Below are 27,416 nucleotides of genomic sequence, written 5' to 3' on the forward strand. Positions count from 1 at the left end.
GTGATTCTGAAAGCACACGTCATGCTTCTTCTAGACTTGCTGCATACCTTTTGTTGATAGATAGGTTGACCAGAATTTTAAAGTAAAAAAAAAAAACAGGACATTTCACAAAAACAGAAAAGGGGCTACAAATTTTACTTCATGGGAGAGCACAAAATAACGGCACTCATCAGCATAGAATTACAGAAAAGGCAGTAAAAACCTAGATAAAATAAAAGTTTCAAAGCCCGTATCATGCTAGTTAATTACTTTAATTTTCATAACAGCTAACTGGAAAACATAAAAAAGGCACCTCTAACGTTTTCAGTTGACCGCTCTAAAAACCAGGACATGGGCTAAATTTACCGAAATCTACTGGGACAGGTGGTGAAAACCCGGGACTGTCCCGGAAAATTAGAGACATCTGGTCAACCTATTGACAGAGCGGTGCAGTGGGTGCCTTTTGGAAAGCATTCAAGTTACAAGCGCTGAAATTAACATGAAAACTTTGAAAAAGGGCACACAATCTGCCATGCTTTATTAACAGAAGCATAGCTATCGAGGTTTCAGATTGCTACGTGTAACATTTTCTTAATTTCAGTGAAAATATGAGTGCCATTTCAATGGCAGACAGTTTCTCGCGAGCAAAATCAAGGTATGAGGTAGTCGGACCGGCACCACTGCGGTGTGCTAAATCTATTAATAAAATTTAAAAGCACATTTTGAAGCAGTCACCGAGGCACTAACACCTGCACTCAGTAATTTCAAACACACCAGAACAAGGGAAGAGCCTATAGCAAACTGCACCGGACAATACAAGTTTCAAATAGAACAATGTGTCGGTTATCATTGAGAGCAAAGAACCTAGGAGCACTCCCTTTATTCTTCTGAATGGGAATAAAAGAATTTTTCCTTTTGACATATAACACTTGGTTCAGCACCCTATAATTGTTGATATGTCCAAATGTTAAACTGTATGCACTTAAAGATGATTCCAAACTTCAGACGTGATCTTTTCTTATTAAAAGACTGTTCTTTATTGTATTTCCTTTAGAATTCACAGAGCCATTGCCAACGCGTTTCGTCTCCACAGAGACTTCTTCAGGGCGCGATATTAAATTGGCAGCATGGGCACATGTCAGATAGTAGTCGGAGGTGAAACCAGGGCAAGATCGTTAGCCCTGATGTTTGGCAAGGTTCAAACGTATATTTAGCACTCCATTCTTATATCGTGAATCAAACGAAAGGACGATGCTCAAATAAATGTTAATTTTTAAACCATTGATTCGACTTAATGGGACGTTAAGGAGCAGGATAGATCGACGGATACAGACTTGCTTGGTTACCATGCCGCTTCAGTGATATGAGGACCATTGTGAACAGCCTACTTTAACATACGTTTGAAATTTGACTATACTTTCAGCGTGTCACTAAGCTGGGTTTAGGATATCAGGACTGTTGTGAACAGTTAATCAAAGCATTAGCTTGAAAACCGATCATGCCCCCTTTATCCATGCCCCAACAAAACGCGTTGGCTATGGCTCTGTGAATTCTAAAGGAAATACAATAGAGAATAGTCTTAAATAAGAAAAGATCACGTCTGAAGTTTGGAATCATCTTCATGTGCATACAGTATAATATTTGGACATCAACAATTATATGGTGCTGAACCAAGTGTTTTACCTGCACTCAGTGTTACTCTTTCCCTTGTATGCTTCCCTGCTCCATGTTGTTTTCCTCTCTTTGAGTGTTGCTCCATCTGCAAAACACTCCTGCTCTCCAAGTTGCTCTTGGTCCCCCTTGTGCTTTTCTCTGCAATCCCCAACTGCTCCATGCTGCTTTCTCCCTCCTGTGTTTCTCCTACCTTTAAACTTTCCCTCCCCCGTGCTCCTCTTGCTCTCTTCCTGGTGTGCTATGCTTCCTCCTGTTGGAAAATGGCCTCTTAGTGAAAGAGCAACAAGGAGCAGGGGCTATCATGCAATCACTCATTCCAAAGACTGCCAGTTCTCCCAGGACCTTCAGACAATGGGCAACTCAAATTGTCCCCAGACAAAGTTGGGCTCCGCAGCTAAGGGTTACCGGCCACAGCGTTGCTGGAAATTAGCAGGCAGCTAAGCTGTTTTTGGGTACTGCGCCCAGGAGGAGAGTGGAACATTTGATGGGCTCTTCCATTCTAACACACCAAGTGTGGGGGCCGGGAGGGGGGAGGTCCTGGGCCCCTTTACTCCCCATCCCGCACAGCAGAGGGGTCCCTCTCCTGCAGTGCTACAAGTCACATTTGCCGCATGATGCATCCGGTGGTGCATCGCTACCAAGGTACTAACTACCCTTTCAGACAGGCACAAGTGACCCCCCCAGGCCCGTAGCCAGGCCCCTGCAGCCCACACGTCCAGAATGGAAAGATTAGGGTCTCACCCACGCTGCTGCATAGCAGCCATCTTACTTTCTCTACAGCAACACTTAAGTTGGTTTGCTAAGGTCACCCCTGTGCTTAATTTAAGCGGCATTTACTGAAATCCAACAGCCAGTATGCTCTCTGTGAGATTAAGAAAATAGACGGACGTATGCTGATGGTTAGATATGGCTGTCATTTGTTTATTTGTTTCCGATTATGCCTACTGGTCTAGTAGTGTTGGTAGCAGAAGAATATCCGGATGATCAAAAGAGTGTTGCACAATGAGACCATCTGGAAGCTTGAACATAACACGGTTATCTACTGCAATAGTGCATGTGATGTGCACTTTGCAGCTGCAGTCCAAGCTTCTCCCTCACAGCACGCAGGTATTGTCAAGGTGCTACAAATGTGTGATTAATGCATTTTAGTGTGGTGACCACCACACTAAAATGCATTACTCTAATGCCCGATGTGTGGTACTTGGCAGGGCTTAAGAAGGCATGCAAGATATGCAGCAGGAGATAAAAAGCATATAAAGAATGTTCTGTGGTTAGCTAAGGACAGGACACAACAAGGCATTTACACAGATTCCATTGTTGTGCAATCTTGAATAACAGACACCTCTCAGGGATGTAGCATTCACATTTGACAACTGATAGTAAGGGACACTTTGTTACACAATTAAAAGACTTCATGGAGAACGGGCTCTTGAATGCGGAATCCTTTTTATATTGCAAACCTGCCTTAAGACCCTTCATGTGGTGCTGTATGTGTAGATATGCACCGTCTTTTCACTTTATTAAGCAAATGTTTGAGTGATATTTGAACTGATATTGGTCGCTGCACCCAAAAACGTGGTTACATTCTTGGCACATATAGCCTTGGCTGCAGTGCAGAGAGACCTTGTACTCCTGCACACAGAGAAAAAAAAATTACAGGGAACATTGCTTGGGAGTATGGATATACCATGCGGAATCAGACGTCACTGAGGGAAAACAATGGACAGGTAGTAAGAGCCCTCCAGTCGAAGGTGCCCCCTTTGCAGAGCCGTGGTGGTCAAAATGGTTGTGTAGCCTAGGCTGCTCTATTATTAGGTAACATTATTGTGTATACTCACTAACATGTTTTAGAGAAATGGACAATCTCCTCGTGGACCCGACATGAAAGCGAGACTACCACAGGGTAGCACAAATGTGATCACTACTACCTTTGGGAACAGACCCAGTGGCTCTCACAGTGGCTAGCCAGTTTAAGCCTACAGGAGGTCGGGAACACAGACATGGCGACCGCGATTCCCAGACTGGCTGGGTCCTACGACCTTCATAACTACGCAATACACAATCTAGGCTATTCAGTGTGATTCAAGAGCCATTGGCAGTTCCTGGACCAGGCAGCTGTTATACTGTCCTAAGCCCAGACATCACGCTTTCTCCATGGTTCGTACTCATACCCACACTGAGTAGGAGGACAGCAGCCCTATGGTCCCAATCCAGCTGAATGTTAGTTGGACACCTCTTTGGAAATGGGGTGGTCTCACCCTTTGACTCACTACGAGATGGCTCCGAGCTCCCTCCTAGATTGTACCCAACTCACAGGGCATTGCTAGCATGGATGCATGAACTCTTGCACGTCACCACCACTGAACCACAAACACATGCATATGCAAACATTGGTTAGCATGTGCATCAGGTGCAGATTAATTACATGGTTCTATAGATAAATGAGAAAACTTCAGACTCTCCCCTGAAATCTTAAACTCCTGAGGAAAGTGATCTAGGACACTCGGAGGACGATACAACAGGAGGCAAGATAGTGGAATTCACTCGGAAGGCCCCATTGCAACAAATTCAGTACCTATACCCTCACATTATCAATAAGATATACCCAAACACCACAGACAATACCCAAACACCACAGACATTTTTCCATCGGTGCCGAGCGCCTGTTGCAGGCTTTTCCACGTCATGTTGAGGTGCCCTGTAGTAGAACCGTTTTGGCATGGGGCACACAGTCATGAGGAATGTCAGAGGATGGGTACAAAAAGCACTGAACCTTGGGCCTCCACCCGAATGGGGGAAAGCAGCAGCCACAAAGTTTGCAGATCTATCCCTCAAGATTAGGGCTCCCTGTTTTCAGTTTTTACAGATAAAGACAAAGCTATTTTCCGGTCTATATTTATTTTTAAATGGAGAAAGATCTGGAAAATAGGTCTTCTTTGGATGATTTTTACTATAGTCAATCATGAGTGACAGGTCAGTAGGGGTACAGATTAAGAGGTAGGGGAGATGAAAAAGACAATAGATTTCCTAATTAAGTGTAGATCTACAGTTATTGATGCTATTCTACAATGCAAGTGTTTTCAGATCACGCTATGCACTGTATATTGCTGAAATCTCTTGGACATTCAAATGAAGAGTATTCATTTATCAGCCAAATAAATGTAGAAAAGTACCCATTGAAGCTTCATTTATATAGAATTCATAAAATTTAAGTGGATGAATACAGAAAATTATTAGCAACAAAAAAAAAATATATATACCGCCGGAAATGCCGAAATCCCCCACTAGGACAGAATGAAAATGGGTAACTAACTACTTAAAATCCTGGATGGGGAGGAGAGTTTATGTTGTCCGTTTTGTTTCATTTCATAGGATGATGGGACATTTTCAGAACTGTTTCCTAAGGCAGAGTTTATCTCCATCCCAGGCAGGAAGGGAACTACTCCTGGTAGTTTGGGGCAGATTAGTGATCCTGCAGGAGACCCATTTAGTATGCGTCAAATGTCCTTTTTTGGAGTGTGAAGATCACCTACAGTGGTACAAGGCAATTTGAGGGATTCATAGGGAGTTGCAATACTAACGTGAAAACATTTGTATAAAACCAACACGGACAGACCTTCAGAAGTGCTACGTAGGTTTCATAGGATACCTAAATGGAAGACCCCGTCTCAACTGGAAGTATATACGCCCTGCGCATACAGTGAACCACCTCTTCCACTATTCTGAAATGTACCGGATCATCTGTAGCATGACTCCCAGCGGGTGGCTTGAAGATAGAGTGCTAGACTGGCAAAGAAGGGGTCAAGCTGCCAAGCCACTTTTCAGGCAGGTTGGGACTGTTGATGTCTGGCACCACTTTCATCCTGATCGTAGCGAGTTCCCCTATACTTAGCGCACAAAAGCCATTTTCAAGGCTAGTCAATATCCTAATGCTGAATTACAGAAACGCAAGTACTTATTCTGGCTCTGGCCTCTCAGACAACTCAACCGGGAGAAACTGAAGGCAGCTGAGCACTCGATTAATGGATGCAGAGTTTAAAAACTACATAGTAGAGGAAGCTAAAATTAACTTTGCTCAGAATCATGGGTCTGTGGGCTGTCAAGTGACACTATAGGAGGCATTTACTAGGGAAAGGATTATTAAGTCACAATTGAATAAGGTAGGATGAAGCAAGAAGAAGTGTCCTGCCTAGGAGTTTTCTTACAAGGTATAAAAGCAAGATAAGTCTCGAAGCCTAACCCAGAAAGAGAGCTTATAACAAATCTAAACTTTCTCAAATGGCCCTGGATGAGGCTAGAACCCCTCTGCTTGCCTTAAATAGCCACACTTATCAAAGGAAAACAAGGCAAGTAAAGTATTAGACCGCCTATGCCAGCAACCACATTAGTCAATTCCAGCAGGACATTTGGTAACTAGCATCACCCCATTGTGAAAGCCTTTGCAAAATATTAGCAGCCTCTTTACATGAGCAAAGATAGTCTATTGATCCACTGCGTCTGAGAGTTATCTTTGGACCTCCCAGTAGGCTGCATCACAAATAAAGAACATGTTTTTGGGAGGGTGGGGAAGTTATCCTCAGCCTCGCAGTGATGGCAAGAAAGGTGTCCTTTGGTCGATTGCTGGAAAAAATGCACCAGATGTATCAGTGTCCGGGATCCAGGGACGGTGTAGCGGAGGGAGGGCCAGGTGTTCCAGGTGCAAACAGGTATGACTTAGGCACGCCGGCGCAGTGGCCTCCATAAGTTGTTCTGGGAGGTGTCGACAAGGGGGGAGGGGCAAGAGGCATGACAATCCGAATCTACAAAGTGCTCAAAACACGTAACAAGCAATAGCTTAACAGTAAAAAAAAAAAAAAAAAGAAGCAACACAGAAGCAAAGAAATAAGGGCCAAGTAAATAGGGCAAAACTAGTGGCTGAAATAACGACAAGGCAAGAACCAAACCCTTGAATCCCTACAGGGAGCCAGGGGGTGCTGACTGGAAGTGGCAAACTAGACCACAAAGCTTGAGGGCCGCTCAGAGTCCACGCAGCAGCCTCCATAAGTAGTCTTGGGAGGGGCTGGCTGGGACGTGAGAGGGGCCAGGTGGGAGGACAGGAGCGACAAGAGGCAGGAGAATCGGCGTCTGCATCAAGCTAAACACACTTAAACAGTACCTTAACAGCAAAAGAGGATCATACGTTAACCTTCTTGTAGTCAAGTCCTGTGTCTAATGAAGCAATGGGTACATGGAATAACACTTTGTCCACACTTCTGTGATGTTTGGGCGAAGGTTCTGGGAACACACCACACATGTTTGAGGAACATGACATTTATTTTTGGAGTGGGGTCCAGCACTGAGCTTACTACTTTCTCAAGGTGTGGAAGGGAGGACACCAGTCAAGATTGTCTGCCAGGATAGATTGTCAATTTCTGCTGGATTGCAGATTAAAGCTCTATCAAGATGAGTAAGTGGGATACTGTAGGCAGAATAACTTTTTAGCCCCTTTTCAACTTCTTTGTGGTGGTCATGCGTGACAAAAAATGCAGCTTTAGAAGGCTTAGACAGCAAAGATGCATCTTCAGCACAGGCTGCAAGTGTGTGGGTGATGCATTCAGGAAGGGAAACTTAAGGCATTTATTTTTCCCTACGATGCAAGCCTCCCCAAAAGGAGGGGTGGTGAATACACTAACTTTATTCACTAATTTCATATGGCACTCTGGATGTATGTGTACATGGAAGTAAATAGCCAGCCTCAGGTTGCAACTGCTGGTTCGCTAGCAACCATGTCTCTATGGTCTGCTAGATGCAAAGAGCCTATAGAGCATATATGGTGATAGAGTAAAAAAGGTCTCACAAGTCAATCACGCAAAGAAAGGGATTAGATGTGAGAGTTTCTTCATTTTCACCTGTTTTGGGAACACTCTCATGGCCTACCAACCTTGGCCTCAGAAGGGTCTAGAATAAAAGGGACTGTAGGGACATACTCGCTAGAATTGCAGAAAGTATTGTTACACATGGAAGTAAAGTTCGCTAACTGCTGTGTATCAGTGCAGCAAGTAGTAGTTCTTTGGTCATGCTGGAGGCCACAATGATGAGAAGCATTGCCTGGTGTTAAACACTGCACTGGAAGGAGTCAGGCATTTTCTACAGGTCCAGCTAGTTGTCAGGAGCATAAAGAAAAATATATGGAAGTGATAGGGAAGAAGATATAGTAGTAAGCAGTGGAGATGGCGGAAATATGAGCGTAGAGGTACCAAAAATGACTGGCGGATGGTATGATCGGGGGGGGGGTTTACTTGAATGGTTTTGGGAGTAACGAGTGACTGATTGAGGGGACGGAGTCATGGAGTCACACTTAAGTGGTTAATGGGATAGCAGAAGACTATCTGGAATGACTGCTAGGGCAACAGATGAGTGGCTAAAAGGGCGAACTGGGCGGAGCTTCTTGTGTTTATGAGGGTAATGAAGGGAAAGGTAAAGTGGGCACCAGTCAAGGATAAGACAGGTGTGTCACGGCTGCCAGAATAGGTCAACTGGAGTAATTAGGAGGTAACCAGCTGGTCAGGGTGATTCTGGTTGAATTAGCATCAGAAACAATTTGAGGCAGGCTATCGAATGCCTTGTTGGATAACTTGTTGCAACTGGTTGAAAGAGGTTAAGGATTGGACTCCTTTAGCAGCAGTGTCAATGCTCTCCTGGTTGGGGGTCTTTACAGACTTTTTCCAGTTCCTCTTCTCCCAAGGTCAGCTGAGATAGTACGATTGCGCAGACATGGGTTTGTGTCCCTACACTTCAGAGATTTATCCATTAACCTGCTGCCACCAACCCGTCAGCACATATGGCCTGATTAACTATTTGGCGGAAGGATTAAATATGGTTACCATGGCTGAGCAATTCACCCAAGCCATGGTGAGGGTAATCTGCCATATTTAGAGAGGTTAGCTGAACTGGGTGCCATCTCTTGTATTTACAGGAACCTCCCTCACAGCGGTTTCTGTAAATGCATTAAAACTTTGAAGGGTGGTTCCAACAACATGACAGAGCCATATGTCAAACTTTCAATGTTTTTTTATTTAGATAAAAAAATCTCCAAGCAGGATTGGGTTTTTGGAAATTATATATTTTTTAAAAACACAGTAACCACCACACAATTGGGAGATCTTTCATAGGGGGGTTGATGAAAAACAGCAAAGAAAACAGTAGAGCACTTTCTATGGATTTTCATGATCGTTTAGGGCTAGCGGGAAAGAAAAAAAAATGCCGGAAATCAAGCTGTGCAGAAGAATCTCATCACTACATCTCTGCTTCTAAAAATTGGAAGTCTTTAGAGGGAATAGATGCTAAGGATATGGGCCTTTGAGGAAGGGGTCATGGACAGCAGGACGCCAAAATGGTATTTTTGGGAGGGAATCAGCCCACTGAGCCATCTGAAAAAGTACAAGATAGAAAACAGTCCTTCAAGTCACTAAATTTGCCACAAAATTCCCTTCTATATGCTGCAAAATGTCGCAATATCCTGGAAGGTCTGACTTTAAAGAATGCTGAAACTAGTTTGGTGCTATCAATGCTCTCTAAAAAGGACCTGGCTTTGAAATTCAGACTAGACTGAGTTATAGAGCAATTCTGATTTTCCACTGGTTATTATTTAATTTAGAGATTTACAGTGAGTGAAAAAGAGAAATAATGACTGCAATTGCCTCTTAATTAATCACCTGTGGCTGAGATAAATTCAAACAATCAATTAATCACTTTGTTTTTCCACCACGAATACCTCATGCAGGCAACCATAATCATCACATGGAGTATCACATATCTTAAACTGGCCCAAAGACTGCTATTCTGCTAGGATAAATTAGAGCTACTCAACAACTAGCAAAATTATGTGACATAACAATTTGCTATATCAGGAGTATTGAAAGACAGATTTACCAAGACACAAACTGACTTCAGTACATTAGAGATACAACAGTAAAATAGGACATTATAAAGGACTGGGGAAAACAAGAGAGACGTGCCAAAGCGAAGTAATAAATAGGAGAGATCACTGTATGAAGGCAGAAAGTGATATGTAGGGAAGAGATTGTCCTGGAAGTGACAGAAGATCTGGGCCGCCGTGAAAGAACACCTCAGCTTGAAAGAGGAGATTATCACCAGAGTTCAGGTAGACTAGAGCCATTGAAGACAGACAATTTGAGAAGTCCTTGAACTAGGCAGTGGTATTTTTAATAGATAATAGGCGCTTGTAGTTAGTACACCCGGTATTCATGAAGTTCTAAATCAGTTACGGTGCTAGAGGGTAGGGGAGAACCACTAGCCTCCCTAAAGAATTGTGGCCAGAGCAACAAAAGTCAAAAATAGGGGTACCCAAGCACACGCAGAAATAAAGTTTACATAGATTATTACGTCAAGTAAAACATGTAACACAATAAGTGAATCTCCGTTTCTTTCTTGTAACTTTCTTCAATTTAATATTCTTGTTTCCATAGTAATTTCATAGTCTTCACAGTGGTTTCCAAGCCAACACGTGTTTCGTCGCCTCTAGTAATATTGTACATGCGACTTGTTGTGTTACATGTTTTACTTGACGTAATAATCTATGTAAACTTTATTTCTGCGTGTGCTTGGGTACCCCTAAATTTGAGACGTCCACCAACCACAGAAGAAAGAATGTGGTAAATCTACCAGAGGAATAATTAAACGGGGAATAGTGAAAATCTTCCAAAACCAAATGTTAACAGTGTATTATACTACAAATGCTAGTGGAACTACATATGAAAACTTGGTTACTTATTAAATACAATTTAAAAAGTTTTTTTTTTTTAACTGTTTGCTTTGCTAAAAGATCTGTGGAAGAAACCGGTTCCATCACAATCTGGGTCTTCAAACTAAGTCTACAAATAGATGTGAATCACTGCATTTAAAGAAATATATTTTCACAACACCTACTTAGGGGGTGACTGTTTCGAAAAATCAAATATTAGCATACCAATAAAGAAAAAAAATGCAAAATTCAAACTGCTCTGTAAAGGTGAACGAATTCGGAGACTAAAAATGAAGCTTGGGTCCTTAGCTTGATTTAGGAAGCACAAGTGCCACATACTGAATCTAGTATGAATTACTGGCGGCCTCAATTGAAGCACTGATATGGACCCCAAAAACAAGCAGCATTCATGAAGAACAAAAACAAAATAAAGGATATGCTAGAGTTTAGCATGTTGCGTGGTCTTTTAGAAATTAAACTACACTTGGAAAAGCTTCACCTTAGTTTAAAATTTGTGAATTTTTGCTTGTAAATTTAATAGTTGAACTGTGTATTTGTTTGATGTAGGCTTGTTTCAGTATTTGTGTGCATCATTGGGAAGTTACTATAATAGACAATGCTTAAGTTGCAGTCCCAGCTTCCAATAATGATTCAGTATGAGCTGAGACAAGTCAAACGGTTAAGAGCCACCCCCCTGCACGACTTCTACGTTAAATTAATGATGAAAGTTTGGCTGGTACACTTCATTGGGCTAGTGAAATTTTGAAATCCCGACCTGAACAGGGGGTGGGGGGTATTTTCAAGCCTCTGCAGTAAGCTTAGCAATGTATGCTAGCACTAGTGAGTACCACGAGTAAAGTAGCTGGGAGTTTGAAGACTCCATGCTCCTGCACAAAAAACAAGCATTGGCAACGTTAATAGGACTCGCCTTTCACCTGGTCTTTTAAACCATTTTGTAGAGCAGCATGGCTACTGTGTAGCATGGTTAAAAGGGAAAAAGGGCAATTGAAGTTGTAAAAACAGGGCAATTGAAGTTGTTAAAAACAAGATGATGCAGAAAGGTAAACAGTGGTTTAATATAACTTTTAGCTATGCTGCACAGCAGTCACCCCACTCTACAACACGATATCTGGGCGATTGGGTGTGGTATGCGTGCGTCAGGTGGGTTTGCGAATGACTAAAACATTATGCCCACGTACTTTCATAATCAGGTACAAGTTGCCTACAGCAGCCACCTTCGTAAAATATTCAACAGGGCAACATTTAATCTATTTCAATCCAAATTGGGAGCTTTGCATGTATGTATGTATAAATATAAAAGCTGGAGAAATTGGAGAAAGATTACCAGTAAAAAACAAAGAAAATGTATTAGAGATTTTAAAGACTATCAGGCTGGAAGAACATTGACATTCCATAAAAAAATACGATCATTTATTTTCTGAGACTGCAATGTCCAAAACAAGTGAGCAATCCAATATGACATCCAGAGGTGAGATTACTGAAGAAAGTGATGTTTCGGACAGTAATACATCGGATATATCTGTGGAGACATTGGCTCAGAATGTACCAACCAGTGTGATAGGGAAAAGTAACTTCCTCAAACAACTCCAGATGATTACCAGAGCAATACAGAATCAAGCACAAGGAGAACAGGATTTTCTTCGTGGCCGGGGACGAGGCACACGAGGAAAAATGAGGACGCAGAGGAACCGCAGAAATAAGGAAGCAAGGGCAAGGAGACGCAAAAGGAGAGATCGAAAAATCGGTGGCTTGGTCAACCAGAGCCAAGAGAGGTGCAAGATGACGGTAGTCAACTTATCAGATTGTAAGTTATCTTCCGTAGACATTGAATTATTATCTTGAGGACTCTCATTTTGCCCCTCTAGACACCTTGATTATGTACAGACTCGCATTGATGTCTTTTGTTTTTTACGGAAACTTAAATTGAAGAATTGGTTTTTCACAAAGGCTTCAATTGATAGGACAGTGGCAACTCAGCCAGAGGCAGAAACACTTGATTTCAGATATCGACATGTTACATACTATGGCTGAGCTTAATGAGAATATTGTCCACCATGAAGATCCACTCATTAACTTAGATGTACTGCAATTACAAGTGGACTCAATGGAGTCAAGCAAATTTAAAGCTAAATCTGTATTTACACCAAACATTCATTGTGACGCAATAGAGGTGTTTGAAAAAAGTGTTTTATATGATCTGAAAAAAATTGAGGAATGATATGACAGAAAGAGCTAAAACAAATCTAAATGATGCAAAATTCAAAGCTATTCAAGACCTTAAAAATGATTATCAGATGTTCAGATAAAGGTGGAAATGTGGTTGTTTGGAGTAAAAATGAGTATTTGAAAGAAGGTACATGTCAGCTCAGTGTTCCATTGTGTTACATATTAAGTAAAAAATCGGAGGTTTTGTCATCTTACTCACGATATAATGAGATGCTAGTAGACTGGCAAGATCAGGGTCTACTTGAATGGGAGGAATTTCAGAGTTTGTATTGTAAACATCCAAAATGACCTATTATGCATTTACTTCCGAAGCTACCTACTGTGTCTTCAATGGTTTCTCAACTGGAAATGACGTCAAAATTCATTGATCATTATTTGAGAGCTTTTGTTTGTGCATTACCAGCTTACCTCAAAGATACAACTCACTTTTTGACACTTATAGATGGTGTGGTCTGGGAGGAAGATTTTCTACTGGTCACGCTCGACGTGACCAGTCTTTACACTAGTATCCCACATGACCTGGGGCTCCAGGCAATGAGACATTTGAGAGCAAGTCCCATCTCATTATTGATGCACACAGAAATGCTGTTAGATACGATTAGATATTGTTTAACCAACAATTACTTTCTCTTCAATAACAGTATATTCAAACAAATACAAGGGATAGCAATGGGCACCTGCTTCGCCCCCAGTTATGCCAACTTATTTATGGGCTGGTGGGAGGAGCAGGTGTCCCAAAGCTGGGAGATGCAAGGTGACAAGGGCACGATTTATAGATAGATTACTAATTTGTAAAGGGGATGAGTCCTCAGTCAAGTCAAGAATACTTTATTCAGTTTAAAAGACAAAAACCATGAAAGCTACAGCATCAATTTACAGTAACAAGTTACACACATAGAAGATAAAAAGGAGAAGGGTCTAATTAAAATACATCAAAGCCCAATGTTTTCCTGAGTTTAAAAACATTTTTTTAAAAACTTAAAACTACGGTAACAGTAAGAACAGTATCCATTCTCTGAAATTCTAGGAAGCCTCAGTCAATTTATTTATAAAGGAGCTGAATACAAAATGATAACAACTTAACATTCACCGCACATACCAGTAGGACACAAATCGTGTTCTTGGATGTTGAGGTACAAGTTCACAATAGAACATTAGTCACCAAATTACACAGAAAGAAAACTGCTGGTAACAGCCTCTTGAATGCACAAAGTGCACATCCATCTAGCCTAATACAGAGTATTCCTTACAGAGAGCTGTTAAGGGCAAAAAGAAATTGCAGTACTCAAGAGGAATAGGAGAAGGAAAAAGTAACTATGACCAATCGTTTCAGAGAAAGGGGTTACAGCCACAAAAACAGCAAACAGGCGATATTGAAAGTTGATGCACTTCAGAGAGTAGATCTATTTAGACTTAAATTAACGAACGAGAAACAGTTTCCTGATCTTGAAGGCACTATTTGAAAAGGTGGTAATAAACCTTACATTAACTGACTATTTGAGCGCAACTGGCATATCCTTCACAGTGATGCTATCCTTCGAAAATATTTGAATAGTACACCACAAATAACATATCGTAGAGGCCCATCACTGAAGGATGCGTTATGCAACAACGCTATATCCTCCAGTGATAAAGATTAGACTAAAAAAATACATTGGATTTAGGACATGTAAACACTGCAAGGCATGTGCTAATAGCAAAGACTGTATAACATTAGTGGTACCCCCCATACAGGTAAAGAGTTTGTGATCAAGGGAAATTTTACATGTGAAACAGAATATTGCGTCTGTTTAATCTGTCCTTGCGGGAAATTCTATATTGGTAGCACAATCCATCGTGCAAAAAAAAAAAAAAAAAAAAAAACAGGTTTCAGAACATCTACGTGCCATTAGACGTAATAAGCAGTACCCAGTGGCACATCATTTCTATATGGCGCACAATCAAGATGAAAAACTGTTATCCTTTATAGTGATCTATGCCATCGCACATCAGGAAAGGGGAGGTGACAGGCAGCGCCAATTGAGATGCATGGAATCAAGATTTATAATTGACTGACTAAATGATACCTGTAGGATTAAATTCAAGTGAGGAGATGGCAGTGCATTTATAAAAAAAAATTTTAATCTGTAGAATTTTCTTGTATGAATTTAGTAGATTATTGGAGAAATCCGATTGTACTAATAGGTTTATATTGAATGAACGTATATAAGATGTTTTGTCTTTTTCGTCTTTTTTAGCTTGTCCGGCCTTAATTTGATCTTATTTAATGAATTATTCAAAGAAAACTTCCAGGATCATGAATACAAGAGACGCCTAGTGTTTTTTTATGGTGACATTTCCCAAAATCATGTGCAATGTGACTGCTGCCCACATGGGCGAGATGCGTATGATTATTTGATTTTATTTTCATAATTCTATATATATTTTGTTCATTGAATATGAAATAATTGATATATTCTTTGACGTTACAATTAAGTTAGTTAGGATGTATAGTACATTGCCCACTGGGGTATAAGAACAAGCAATACATCGTAACATATCGATGTCCACTTGGACATGAAGATTATGGAATACATGGTCACATATTGATAAATTGTTTGTGAATCGCTAAATTATAATTGACTTTGAAATGGATAAGTAAATAATATATAAACTGTACTGATTCACGTTTTTAAGAACCACTCTAAGATGGCGCTGGTTTATAAGGATGAATTGTATGTATCAAATGGTCCTACCTTTGTTTCGGGAATTCAAACGAAACTTGTTCATAAAATGAGGCCGAATAAAGCTTTCGCTATCACCGTGAACAAGCTGTAAGCGAAACGCATTGGTGAGGCGTTTTAGTGCCTGAAATAAATTCTAAAGTGTCACCTTTGGGAGTCCTCGATTTCTTTCATCAAAAATGTGGAAGTATCTGTTTTGATAGAGATATGTGTAGCTATAGAGATATGTGTAGCTATAGAGATATGTGTAGATATAGAGATGTGTAGATATAGAGATGTGTAGATATAGAGATATGTGTAGATAGAGAGATATGTGTAGATAGAGAGATATGTGTAGATAGAGAGATATGTGTAGATATAGAGATGTGTAGATATGTAGATATATATATATATATTTTCCCATACGTTTGCCACAGTTATATATATTCTAACAAAAGTCTGACCCTTCAGTTCCAGGGAGGGAATACGGAGCAGGTACAGACCACAGCAAAGTTGTATCCCAGAAAATGCAAAAAGATGGGTTCAAAGTTCCATGTTCCGTTTTTTTTTAAATCTTATTATTCACCCATAATGGTCCAGACAAGTGTCCGCCTCAGACACGTTTCGATCGCCTCCGCGATCTTGTTCACATGACGCGCTGATGCCGGACCACCATTTTTAAATTATGTGCATCCAATCAAAAAGAAGGATTGGTAAAAGCGTAGAATACATATGAAAAAAAAAACCAAAAAAAAAAACCACACACACACCTCAACAGGGGAGCATGTAGTCAAAAACCAAAAGAAAGACTTATTTAAACACTCAATGCTAAACATGATCTTAAAGCTGCCTGTGATGTTAAATTGATAATAAACAATTCGTCTCATGGATGAAATTATCACCGCACAATGCCTTCTCATACGGCAGATTTTAACAAAGTTGTTGCCAAAATGATTTTATGTGTACCAACCATAGCTAACTAAAATAATGGCAAGTGCTTAATACTGCCAATGTCGGTTCACCGCTGACTATATAAATAAATATATATATTTTTTTTAAATTGGACAATGTAACTAGTACCAATAATAACCTACTCAAAAGGCATTTATGAATAATTAGATATAAAACGGCTGCTGATAAATAAGTACAACAATGCTCCTCAATAACATATGCTGAGCTGAGTGCAAATGGTGATACATATAAAAAAAAAACCACAATAAATAGAAAACACATACAAGTGGTGGGGCTGGTGCAAGAGGTAGCTGAACAATGTAAACAACACTCAAAGTGCTAATGCGTATGTTAAAGCTGGCAATGAACAGTACAAAAATGTGCAATAATGTATGATGTTATTAAAGATATCAGCGGGCAAAAAAAATAATGAACAAAATCCAGTCCAATTATTGGGCATTCTATTGTCGAGTAAAAGAATGAAATTAGACTCCAACTGACGTAACTGTCTTTCCCTGTTGCCCCCTCGGACTGATGGAGGAACTGCCCTAATTACAAAGTATTTTAAATCACAGATTCTGTTCGAGTGGATGGCTTTGAAATGCCGGGCGACTGAGTAGTTTGAATCAGAGTTCACAATTGCACGCAGATGTTGCAGTATGCGATTAAAAACTGGCAACTTTGTACTGCCAATGTATTTGAAATGGCAGGTGCACTCAAGCACGTACACTGCAAAATCCGTCCGACATGTAAAATGGCTTTTGATAGGGAATGGAATGTCGCAAAAGGCTGTGCAATACTCAGATACATTAATCACAAATTTGCAAACTCGACATGAGCATTTAAAAAAAAAGCCAGATCTGGATAACTAAGTAGATTTAAACGTTAGTTCAGGGCTAGATTTAACTAAGGCATCCCTCATTGAGGGTGCCCTCCTGAAAGTTATGATGCCTGGGGAGAGCAGGCAACAGAAATTTTAGGGTGATGTCAGTTAGGATAATAGGCCAATGTTTGTAAATTATCTTGCAAATTATTTTGTCCTGTCTGCAATATGTAGTAATGAGTGATAGATTGCATGTCTTCTGTTGTTCTATCACTCATGTTTACTGCATTATATTGTTGTTTGGTCACAAGACATAACTCACAGGAACGGGCATTGGCTTTAAGGCTTTTTCTAAATTGGACAGTTTGTAACCCCGGGCTTAGAAGCGATTTAACGCTTCATTGTGACATTGTTGTAAGTCCAATTCACGGCTACATATGCGCCGTAAACGGAGAAATTCACAGTAGGGTATATTGTGAAGGAGATGTGGAGGGATGGCGCTGCTGGACTGTAATGTTGAATTGCCAGCAGTGGACTTCCTGTGGAGTTTGGTTTCTATTTTATTCTCCAAAATATACACCTCCAAATCCAAAAATTCTACCCCCAGAGTACTGAAGGTGGCAGTAAACTGTAGATTCATAGCATTGTCATTGATAGATGTTACAAATAGAGTCGCCTCCTGTTCAGTGCCCTCCCATACAATGAAAACACCATCTAAATATCTGCCATAATATTTGATGTGCGAGTCCCAAGCCTCCTTGTGGGTTACCATGAGGACGTGCTCCTCCCAACCAACCAGAAGGCAGGCATAGGTTGGAGAAAAACACGCCCCCATGTCCACCCCTCTCAATTGTCGGTACAGGAGTTTTATCAAATAAGAGTACATTATTGTTTAAGCAAAGATCAATCATTTGAAGTAACATGCGGTTATGGTCATGTAAATTGATGGCACGAGATTTACAGAAGTGTTTAACAGCTTCCAAACCTTGTATGTGTAAAATACTGGTGTACAAGGAGGCTATATCGAGTGTGATTAGTACATAGCCAGACTTCCACTTCACTGCTAGTATTTTATTCAAAAAGTCACCCGTGTCCTTTATAAAAGATGGCAGGGTGGTCATGTGGGGCTGAAGAAAATAGTCAACATATTTAGACATTGCCTCCAATAAATTATTCCCGACTGAAATGATAGGTCTACCAGGTACGGGGGAGGTGCCCTTATGAATTTTGGGGATAAAATACAAAGGTGGCAGTAGTAGGAAAGTCATTTTGTTAAAAAAAGATATTCATTTTTGATAAAGACCCTTTCTTTTCCATTGTAGCAAATGACTAGTCACAGTAGTTTTCACCTGGCTCAAATAATCACGGCCAACTTTACAGTAACAATTGGGGTCCGAGAGAGGACGTTGAGCCTCTTGAAACTCACATTTTGGCCATAAGACTATATTACCACCCATGACCACAATTTCATTTTTGTCACGCAGCTTTTTAATCAATTCCCAATAGTTTCTTACTCTGTAGTTCTGCTTACGGCTTTGGGAATGACAGAAATATTCAATTTTTTTAAGTTCTCAATGACCATCTCACTAAAAACATCCACTGAGTCTTTTGGCATAACTGGATAAAATAAAGAAGGGGGACGAAATGGACTGGCAGCCGCCATTCCAGTATTGATTCCTTCAAGACACTCAGAGTCTGTGTCAGATATCTCACAGTCAGAGTTTTCTTTCAATATTGGTCACATTAGTTTATTTGTTTAGTTGGAAAAACTTCTTGAGTTTGATTTTCCGTGTAAGTTTATATATGTCAATCCGTGACTGTTTGTAGGAAAAGTTAGACTCAGGACAAAAAGGACAAACCCGACGCTAATAATTGGTTTTCAGCTTTGGTAAGTATGGTGTCAGATGAATTGATGATGGTATTGTCCTGCACATCTAACGGTTCCATCTCCGCCCCCCTATTCCTTTGTTTGATGAGTTTGAGCCGTTACCTGCGCCTTTCCCTCCGGCGTTAGCTGGTGCTGCGCTCATTTGGGTTTGGGGGTTTCTGGGGCGGAGAGTTGCTCGCTTGTCCATGGTTAAACAATTGAGCTCCTCACCCAAGTTGCGTTTGGTTGAATTGCATGCGAGGGGCCCATGCCATCATCCGAATCGACACTTGTTAAAGAGTTGACATCAGAATCCTCTTGAATTGTGCTAGTGTTTGCACCCTCAGATGTTGAAGAAGGCGGTAGCTGACTAGTTAAAGCTTTCCTTTTGACGTTATCAAATTTGCAAGAAAAGGTAAATACCCTTCCCGCCACATAGTCGTACCGATCGCTGGCGAATTTTAAAGGTTTGCGAACTTTGATAGTGTCCTCATGTTGTTTAAATTTATTTAAAATGTCAGCTTGCCCCTTGGAAATAAGATCTTTTTGATCACTGGCGTCAAGAATACAGTTAAGTTCATCAATCTCTTTGAGAATACTGTCTGTCTATATCGTATTTGATAAGGATGTGGACCATATTCATGGACGCCTGAAGACTGGTCGTGGCCCATTCAGAAAGCATATCAGGGTGTGGATTTTCATAGGAAGGTGCAATCATTACTCTCAAGCCGCGAGGCACCCTTCCTGAATCCAGATTCTTTTCCAGGGATTTCCTTTCCCACTACTTCGTGAGCTCATTTTTTTGTAGTTTTTCCAATTTTCGTAATAAGCCACCGATATCATTTACATTTGTGTTATTTGGTTGTTTGTCAACTTCAACATTGGCAGCGGGCAGATTATCGAACAGCGCCTCTGCTGCAGCCTCCCGGTCACGCAGCACGTCTTGGGCTGACAAATTAAACTGTGAAAGTTACGAAGTACGTTTAACCCGCTATTCGAAAAAAGTGATAGTCATGGGAAATAACGTAATCTCCCAACCCATACTGATACTCCTTTAAGCAAACGTAGCTCCTTACCAGCGGTTGATGGTGAAAACCGGGTCATCTGACTCCAAAATCCGACAGCTACCAGCTCGATACACGGAGATGCAAACCACCGCTGCTTGGAGAGACAGGGGGCGTGGCTGACTTACTCCTTCCGAGTCAGATTCACTCGCTTGCGCGATGTCCAGCTGAACCACACCACTTTACAGGGAGAGGGTCTGAAAGTCCGGAGTCAGCCGACTTCCAGAGAAATTGTAAGAAAACAAAGTCCTGACCCTGCAGTGCCAGGGAGGGAATACAGAGCAGGTACAGACCACAGCAAAGTTGTATCCCAAAAAATGCAAGAAGACAGGTTCAAAGTTCCATGTTGCTTTTTTTTTTTTTTTATTATTCACCCATAATGGTCCAGACAAGTGTCCGCCTCAGACACGTTTCGATCGCCTCCGCGATCTTGTTTACATGACGCGCTGATGCTGGACCACCATTTTTAAATTATGTGCATCCAATCAAAAAGATGGATTGGTAAAAGTGTAGAATAGATATGAAAAAAAACACAACAGGAGAGCATGTAGTCAAAAACCAAAAGAAAGACTTATTTAAACATTCAATGTTAAACACTATCTTAAAGCAGCGCGTGATGTTAAATAATAAACAATTAATTTGTCCCATGGATGAAAATATCACCACAGAATGCCTTCTCATAAAGCAGATTATAACAAAGTTGTGACCAAAATTATTTTATGCGTACCAATATATATATATATATATATACACACACACACACACACACATACACCCCATTTGCACACAGGTCAGAAATTATAACTGTGTACATGCCTAGACAATGTTGTCAATACACAGTAAAGTCTTGAGTCTTATCTCAAAAAAGATGTCTTAACATGAATAGTACATAATCATACAAGAATTTAAGTTAAGAAGGATTTATTCTAGCACATTGCACTTGGTAAAGTGTATAGTAATACAGCAATCATGATGTGAATATCATAGGCAGTCAACACTTCAGAGGACTGATTTTAGAGGATTTATCCCGATATTATGTACAGTGAAAACAGTAATAAGTGATTTGTGTTATTTAACCAATAACTTTTTAAATGTATCAAGCAAACATTAAGTTTTTTACATTTATTGTTTTCTTAAATTAATTGATATTTACGAACATAAGATGTATAGATATGTTTTCTAGGTCTATGACCACGTGGTAACTCGATTGCTTGCACTTGTCACTTTAAATTTTGCACTGACTCACCAAACCATGTGAACAAGGCTCGGACGAGCCCGAAACGCGTAATGGCGACGGGAAAATAAACACAGTCTAAATGAACCTACCAGGGTCCCTGTCTGCCGTTTCTGAAGCTACCTTCATCATGCAGCGGAGAAAAATGCAATATATAGTCTGAGTATGTATATATATATATATATATATATATACTGAATTGCGCCGACGCGCGTTTCGGAATTTAGAGAACACTTGATGAAAATAGTTCAACCTTCATCAAGGGACTGTCTGTACTCTATATATGGTGGCAACTGCCATCCATTCTGAACTTGATCCAAGTACTAAAAGGGAGCTCACATCAGGTCTCAAGCCTGGTTTATATGTGTTAGTCAGCTTGACTTCAAAAGGTGTCATCGTGAAAGAAAGAGGTCTCATATGTAAGAGCAAGTACATATAAAGCTCCCAATTTGTACAATACGTAATTTAGAATTCCAATGAAAAAAAATGGAACTACTGTTACCCTACTGTAATATACCTGCTTTTATTTTTTGATGTGCATGTCTTAGTAGAGCATGATTGAGTGTGAGTGTTACTGGAAACACGCTATGTTGTATTGTTTCTTGTTCTTTTTCCTTCAAGTAGGTTTATGTTTGAGTCCGCAATATTTATGTACATATTGGCAAAAAAAAAAAAAAAAAAAAAAAAAAAAGTCTATTGTAATATATAAATATTTCTATTAATGATAAATTATAAACCAAACTGGTCTGTTCTATGTCTCTTAAAACACTATGCTGCAAAGTGCTTTTGATTTAATCTAAGAAGCTATTGTTTTTTTTGTAAGTTTCCTCTTCTGGACTTCTCCTTAATTAGGTCTCAGGGACCCTCTTTTGTTTTTGACACCTAGGGACAGGTGCCATAACGAAACTGGAGGTATCATTTCCTAGCTGCCACATGTTCAATCTCGTCAAGGAACCGCTCGCCTTAAACTCATCCTTCACCAAGAGGAAAGCATCAGCTGGTGGGCCAATGGAGGATTATGAGTATGACTGCATTAGGTTTATTTTGTACTGGTCATAATTGGCTTTTATGGTATTCTTGCTAATAGACTCCGCTGTCATCGGGTCTTCCCACAAAATCCCATTACCTACCTTTCTCAGTGGGTCTCGGATGTATCTAATCCACAGGATGTTGTAATTTCCTTATGGTGGAGGGATGCAGCTAAACAGCTGACATAAGTTGAAATACTACCATGGATTGCTCATCGATTCAATCGCTAATGTCTCAAACCAGAAACTGATGTTCCTGATCCAGGTAGGCAAATAAATGGCTTAACCAAGGCCCCTTAGAGTATTCTAGAATACTATATATTCACCATTAAGCGCAAGTGGCATTAAATGGCAAACCTAAAAATGTTGACTTATTTAAACTGCTCCGTACCTTGAAGAAAATCCTGGACGAATGCAAAAAATGTTGCAAGCTATAATTATCTCCAGCCTCCTCCCCGTCATGCATACCATTGGAGTACCTGAGCCTGCTGTCACCCTGACGCCACACCTAGAGAGCCTGAAGCCTCTCGCGGATTCAATAGTTTCCCCTCCCCCATCTACTACAGACGTGACCAGTCACTGCCCAGTGGGCCTCACCCTGAAGACCCCTTGCCGGGAACAGGCCAGGCTTGGCTCCAATAACTTCGCCCCCTCTACCACTGCACACTGATAAATACCAAGTGCTACCCAAAATCCAAAACCATATTCCAAAACACACTCCGTCCCAAAACCTCTCTACGATTCTTCAATCAACCTTATATTCCAAAATTAGTTCCCGACAACGCTCCTCTAAAAATTGTCACTGACTACGCTTTATCACTTCTCATTCTGGTTTTCGATAAACCCATAACCACACTCGTCCTTTACACCTCCGACCCTACCTTATGGATCCGTTTCAGCGCCATGCTGGGTTCGTTCCGGGGCTGCCTTGGGTCCTAGCTCTGGTAGGGGCGGGAGGTGGCGGAAGGACGGGGGTCAGGTGAGGTCAGGGCACCACGGGAGTCAGCACCTGGATTACCGGCGAAGGGCAGGCATGGCTCCTGCTCACGGAGCTGCTGCTGTTTGGAATTGGGGGGCTGCTGAACGCGCTCCACCGCCTCACGGCCCTCAGCTTCCGCCGCTGACAAGGCGCCGCTGCTACGGGCCACGCGCCCTTCTCCTCCGCCGCTCCTGCCTCTTTAACAGCGGCGCGAAAGGCCTCTCTGGTTACCCTGTCCCGCTTCCTCCCTCTCCTACCGCGCGGACTTAGCCTCTGCGGTGACGTCACCTAAAAGGCCTGCGCTCAACCCCAGGAAGCTGCCTGGTGCGCCTTTGCCAGACTGTGGTGCTTCCGCTCGATGGGTGGAGCAGCCCTGTTGTAAAGGCAGCCGGGAACGGGGGAGGAGCCACAAAGAAGAACGCCAGGGCTGCGCATGACAGCGCTTGTAAATGTTGTGGTGCTGTTGATGCGAGCGTGTTGCTTGAGTCCCTCCCTTGAACTAGTTTCTGCTAGTAAGCGGTAGCAGGTTTGGCCGTCATTTTTGCTTAGCAACGATGCATTAATTACAGTGAGACGTCTAGCATGAGAGGAAGGACGATGCAAAACAATGTCGGCAAGTACCACTGAAAGGATAACCGCGTTTGTGCGCAGACATAGCTGTTTGAAGGCAGTCATATTAGGCTCAGGCGTGAAGTTAGATAGTCACACCTCCCATGCTATACCAGCGTTTTTAGCAGACACTAGTAGAGCCTGACTCTAATATGGCTGTTCATATCACATGGTCTGGGGCATAAAATATCGTGCGGAAGGAAGGTGTGAAGGAAAGGGTAATTAAATTAAGCCTCCAAGCAAAAAAGCGAAAGTAAACTTACAAAGCAATAAATTAGACTAATTTATTAAAGATTTGGATCTCTAACGAGGTCCACAGAAAACGTACACAATTTCCAATAGGTCATAATAAAATTAACATATACAAGTAACAAAGCATTTCATTACCTAATAAAGCACGGATAACAAATTATCATCACTGTAGTAAAAGATTAAAAGCTGCTAGTTCCAGAAGTGCCATACAGGCAGGGCACAAGTCCTAAAAAAAAGAAGTGGGGGGACGCTGGCGTCACAACAGGAAGTGACGTCACGAAAGGTGGCTTGCACCATCAGACTCATTGCCTCCCCTCGCTCACCCCTTAAATGCGATTGCATCAGAGAAGCCAGCACGGGAGCAGCGTCCTGGATGAGCTCTGATCTCGCCCCAGAGAGGCCAAAGAGTGAAAGTGTGGCTTCATTTGGCCCAGTTATCGAGCGCCCGGTAAAATAAGTGGGGGGACGCCGTCCACCCACGTGGTATCCCGACTCGAGCCCTGCATACAGGTGCAGAGTGATGTGGGTGTGGCGTGGAAGGTTGAGTATGAGTCTTGCGGATGTGTTCTTGATGGCCTGGAGTCTGTGTAAGAGTTGTTTGCAGATTCTGGCGTAGAGAGTGTTGCTTTAGTCCAGCCGGCTGGTGATGAGTGCTTGCATGATAGTACATCTGGTGTTCTGAGGCAACCATTTGAAGATCTTTCATAACATGCGTAGGATATGGAAGCAGGAGGTGCACCCTGCATTGACTTGAGCTGTCATGTTGAGCTTGTTGTCTAGGGTGATCCCTAGATTTATTGCCTGGTCTGTGGGTGTTGGTCCTAGCTCCGGCAGCCACCAGGTGGAATCCCATTTGGAGGTCTTATTGGCCGAAGACTAGTACTTCCATCTTGTCGGAGTTGAGCTTCAGGCAGTTGGTTCACATGCAGTCTGCTATCATGGTCATGCAGTTGGGTAAGTGGGTTCTCGGGGTGTTTGTCTTGTCCTTCAGGGAGAGGATGAGTAGGGTGTCATTAGTATAGGACATGACGGTGATGTCTTGCGATTGGATAATGTTGGCAAGCAGTGTTATGTATATGTTAGAAAGGGTATGGCTGAGGGAGACCCTATATCAATTATTTGATCTCTGATGTGGCAGCCTGACTCTTTGGGTTCTTCCCGCAAGGAAGGAACAAATCCATTTGAGAGCAGCTCCTTCTATGTCAATCTTGTGGAGTCTTTGTACTATACTTGCATTATGGGCGATTGTCCCCCCCCGGTTATAATTATTGGAGATCTGAATGCCAAGGTGTCGAAGTCCGCCTCTGCAATTTTTGCCATTGTCGACAAGGAAGAGATATGGTCCATTCCAAAGTTTCTGTTCTATAATAAAATTAGAACAGGCAAGCTGGGGTTTCTACTACTTGAGACTCTTAGAAAATTCAATCTGATTATGTTAAATGGGAGATAGTGAAGCCACTCCGTACAACTTTTATGCTTCCTCCACACAGAGCCTACTTAATTATGTGGTAGAAACCTTACAAAATGTTGAGGTTTGTGCGAAACTCTAGAGCCGATGGTCCCCGGTTGCCAAAAAAAGTCCAATTCTTCTTTTAAGGCAATAAATCATGTAATAAACGTACTAATAAGAAAACAGCATTTGATGTTTCCTGGGAGTAGACAGCATGAAATCGACCGCCTTAAGCTGTTAAGAACCAGATGCAATCTCCTTGAAAGCAGAAGGAACATGATCTAAAATTGATCAATCTAAGAGAGGTTGCAAGTGCTAAAGATTCTGGTGCAAGTACTGGTGTTTGATAATCGAATATTGTGACTCTAGAGCAGAGGTCTTCAAACTTTTTTAGTTTGAGCCCTCCAGCTGAATTCTTTTAGAAGTCGGGCCCTCCCACCACCTGACAGAAATTTCTGGAACCTGGTAAACTATATAGTCGACCGCCACCCACATAGCCCAGGCCATATCTGGCAATTAATGTTAAATACAGTAAGAGCGATTAGTAAATTGCAGGTTTGTGAGTGGGTGTGGTTAAATGACAGAGGCTTATTACACAGTTCAAAACACAATTCCCAAGGTAAAATTTTCGCAAATAGTTTTTACTAGGATGCTTTGTTTTACACATATAACACATAATTTGACATAGATTAATAATAGCACCACCAAAATTAATGTGATGGGTGTGCCTGTATTTTGCCACAGAGAAGATCAATTTGTGGATGGATTTTTGATGCTGCCATCCTCAGGTTGTTCTCCACATCTAGTCTTGAATGGTACTTAGTCTTTAATACCGCAAGTGCTGAGAACCCAATTTCACATAAATATGACAAGCTGAAAGGCAAGAGAGTTTTGATAGTTTCTCTCAAAGCTGAATGTTCTGCAGACATTGTCAGCCAAAACTCTCCCTATGAGACTTTGCCGAATTGCATCTGCAGAGTGCAGTCACTTTGGAGATCAATCATTTCTTCCTGCATATGAAGCAGGAGATGGGTTGCCAGCTCTGCCGGAAATGGTTGAAAGCAGCGGTGGGCGGAATTTGCGAAATTAACTTTCGCAAATTATCGCGAAAATGTTTAAAATTATCGCAAACAAGCGGAAATATCGCAAAGATGCGGAAGTTTTTTTCCTGCATGTTCGCGAGATTTTCTGCATGGTTGCGGGTCGCCAACTTACCCATGTGGTTGCTTGCGGGCGCGGCCATCTTGTTTTGAGTTGTCTCGCGGTGCATGATCGCGAGAAGAAAGACGTGATCGCGCGACGCATGACGTCACTGCGGGCGCGAACTGTCGCGAGACAGCGCAAATGGCTAAAAACAATACAACATCTCATGGAGAACGCGACCGGATCAAGAAAACTTGTCGGCGAACGCAGGGATTCAGGTAAGGCGATCGCGCGCGCGCGAGAATGTATTATTTTACAGCGCGAGCAAGAAACAAATTATCGCCAAGCTGCGGAAACCGGAATTTTTGACATTTTCGCGCTCTCCGCGGAACGCGAAAATGTCAAATTATCGCAATTTCCGCGAACGAAACGAAATTTTCGCCCAGGCCTAGTTGAAAGACCCAGTAATTGAAGTGATCGTTGTCCTCAGGAAAATACTTTTGTAAAAAATCCATGAGAGACGTCAGGTGATTTTTTATTATCTCAGCAACACTTTGAAGTTCATATTCGGTGTCCTCAAGAGCATCTGCTAAGCATGGAAAAGGATCAATAGGCCATCTTCAACTATTCTGCTCCATAATTCCAGCTTCTTCTTGAATGCAGTTATTCTT

The 27,416-nt window shown here is 41.6% G+C and overlaps 1 protein-coding gene across 1 annotated transcript in view; it reads right to left on the minus strand.

The window, feature by feature from the left end:
• The window catches only part of UBE2D3 (ubiquitin conjugating enzyme E2 D3), a 103,406-nt gene extending 79,735 nt beyond the window's left edge, over positions 1 to 23,671 (minus strand). Inside the window, exon 1 of the mRNA XM_085636142.1 lies at positions 23,194 to 23,671. Within this exon, the coding sequence (XP_085492268.1) occupies positions 23,194 to 23,217 (24 nt within the window). The 5' untranslated portion in view covers positions 23,218 to 23,671. The remainder of the gene's footprint in view (positions 1 to 23,193) is intronic.
• Positions 23,672 to 27,416: the final 3,745 nt, after the last annotated feature.

Source organism: Triturus cristatus, chromosome 2_1 (assembly GCF_964204655.1).
Source record: "Triturus cristatus chromosome 2_1, aTriCri1.1, whole genome shotgun sequence".
Taxonomy (NCBI): domain Eukaryota; kingdom Metazoa; phylum Chordata; class Amphibia; order Caudata; family Salamandridae; genus Triturus; species Triturus cristatus.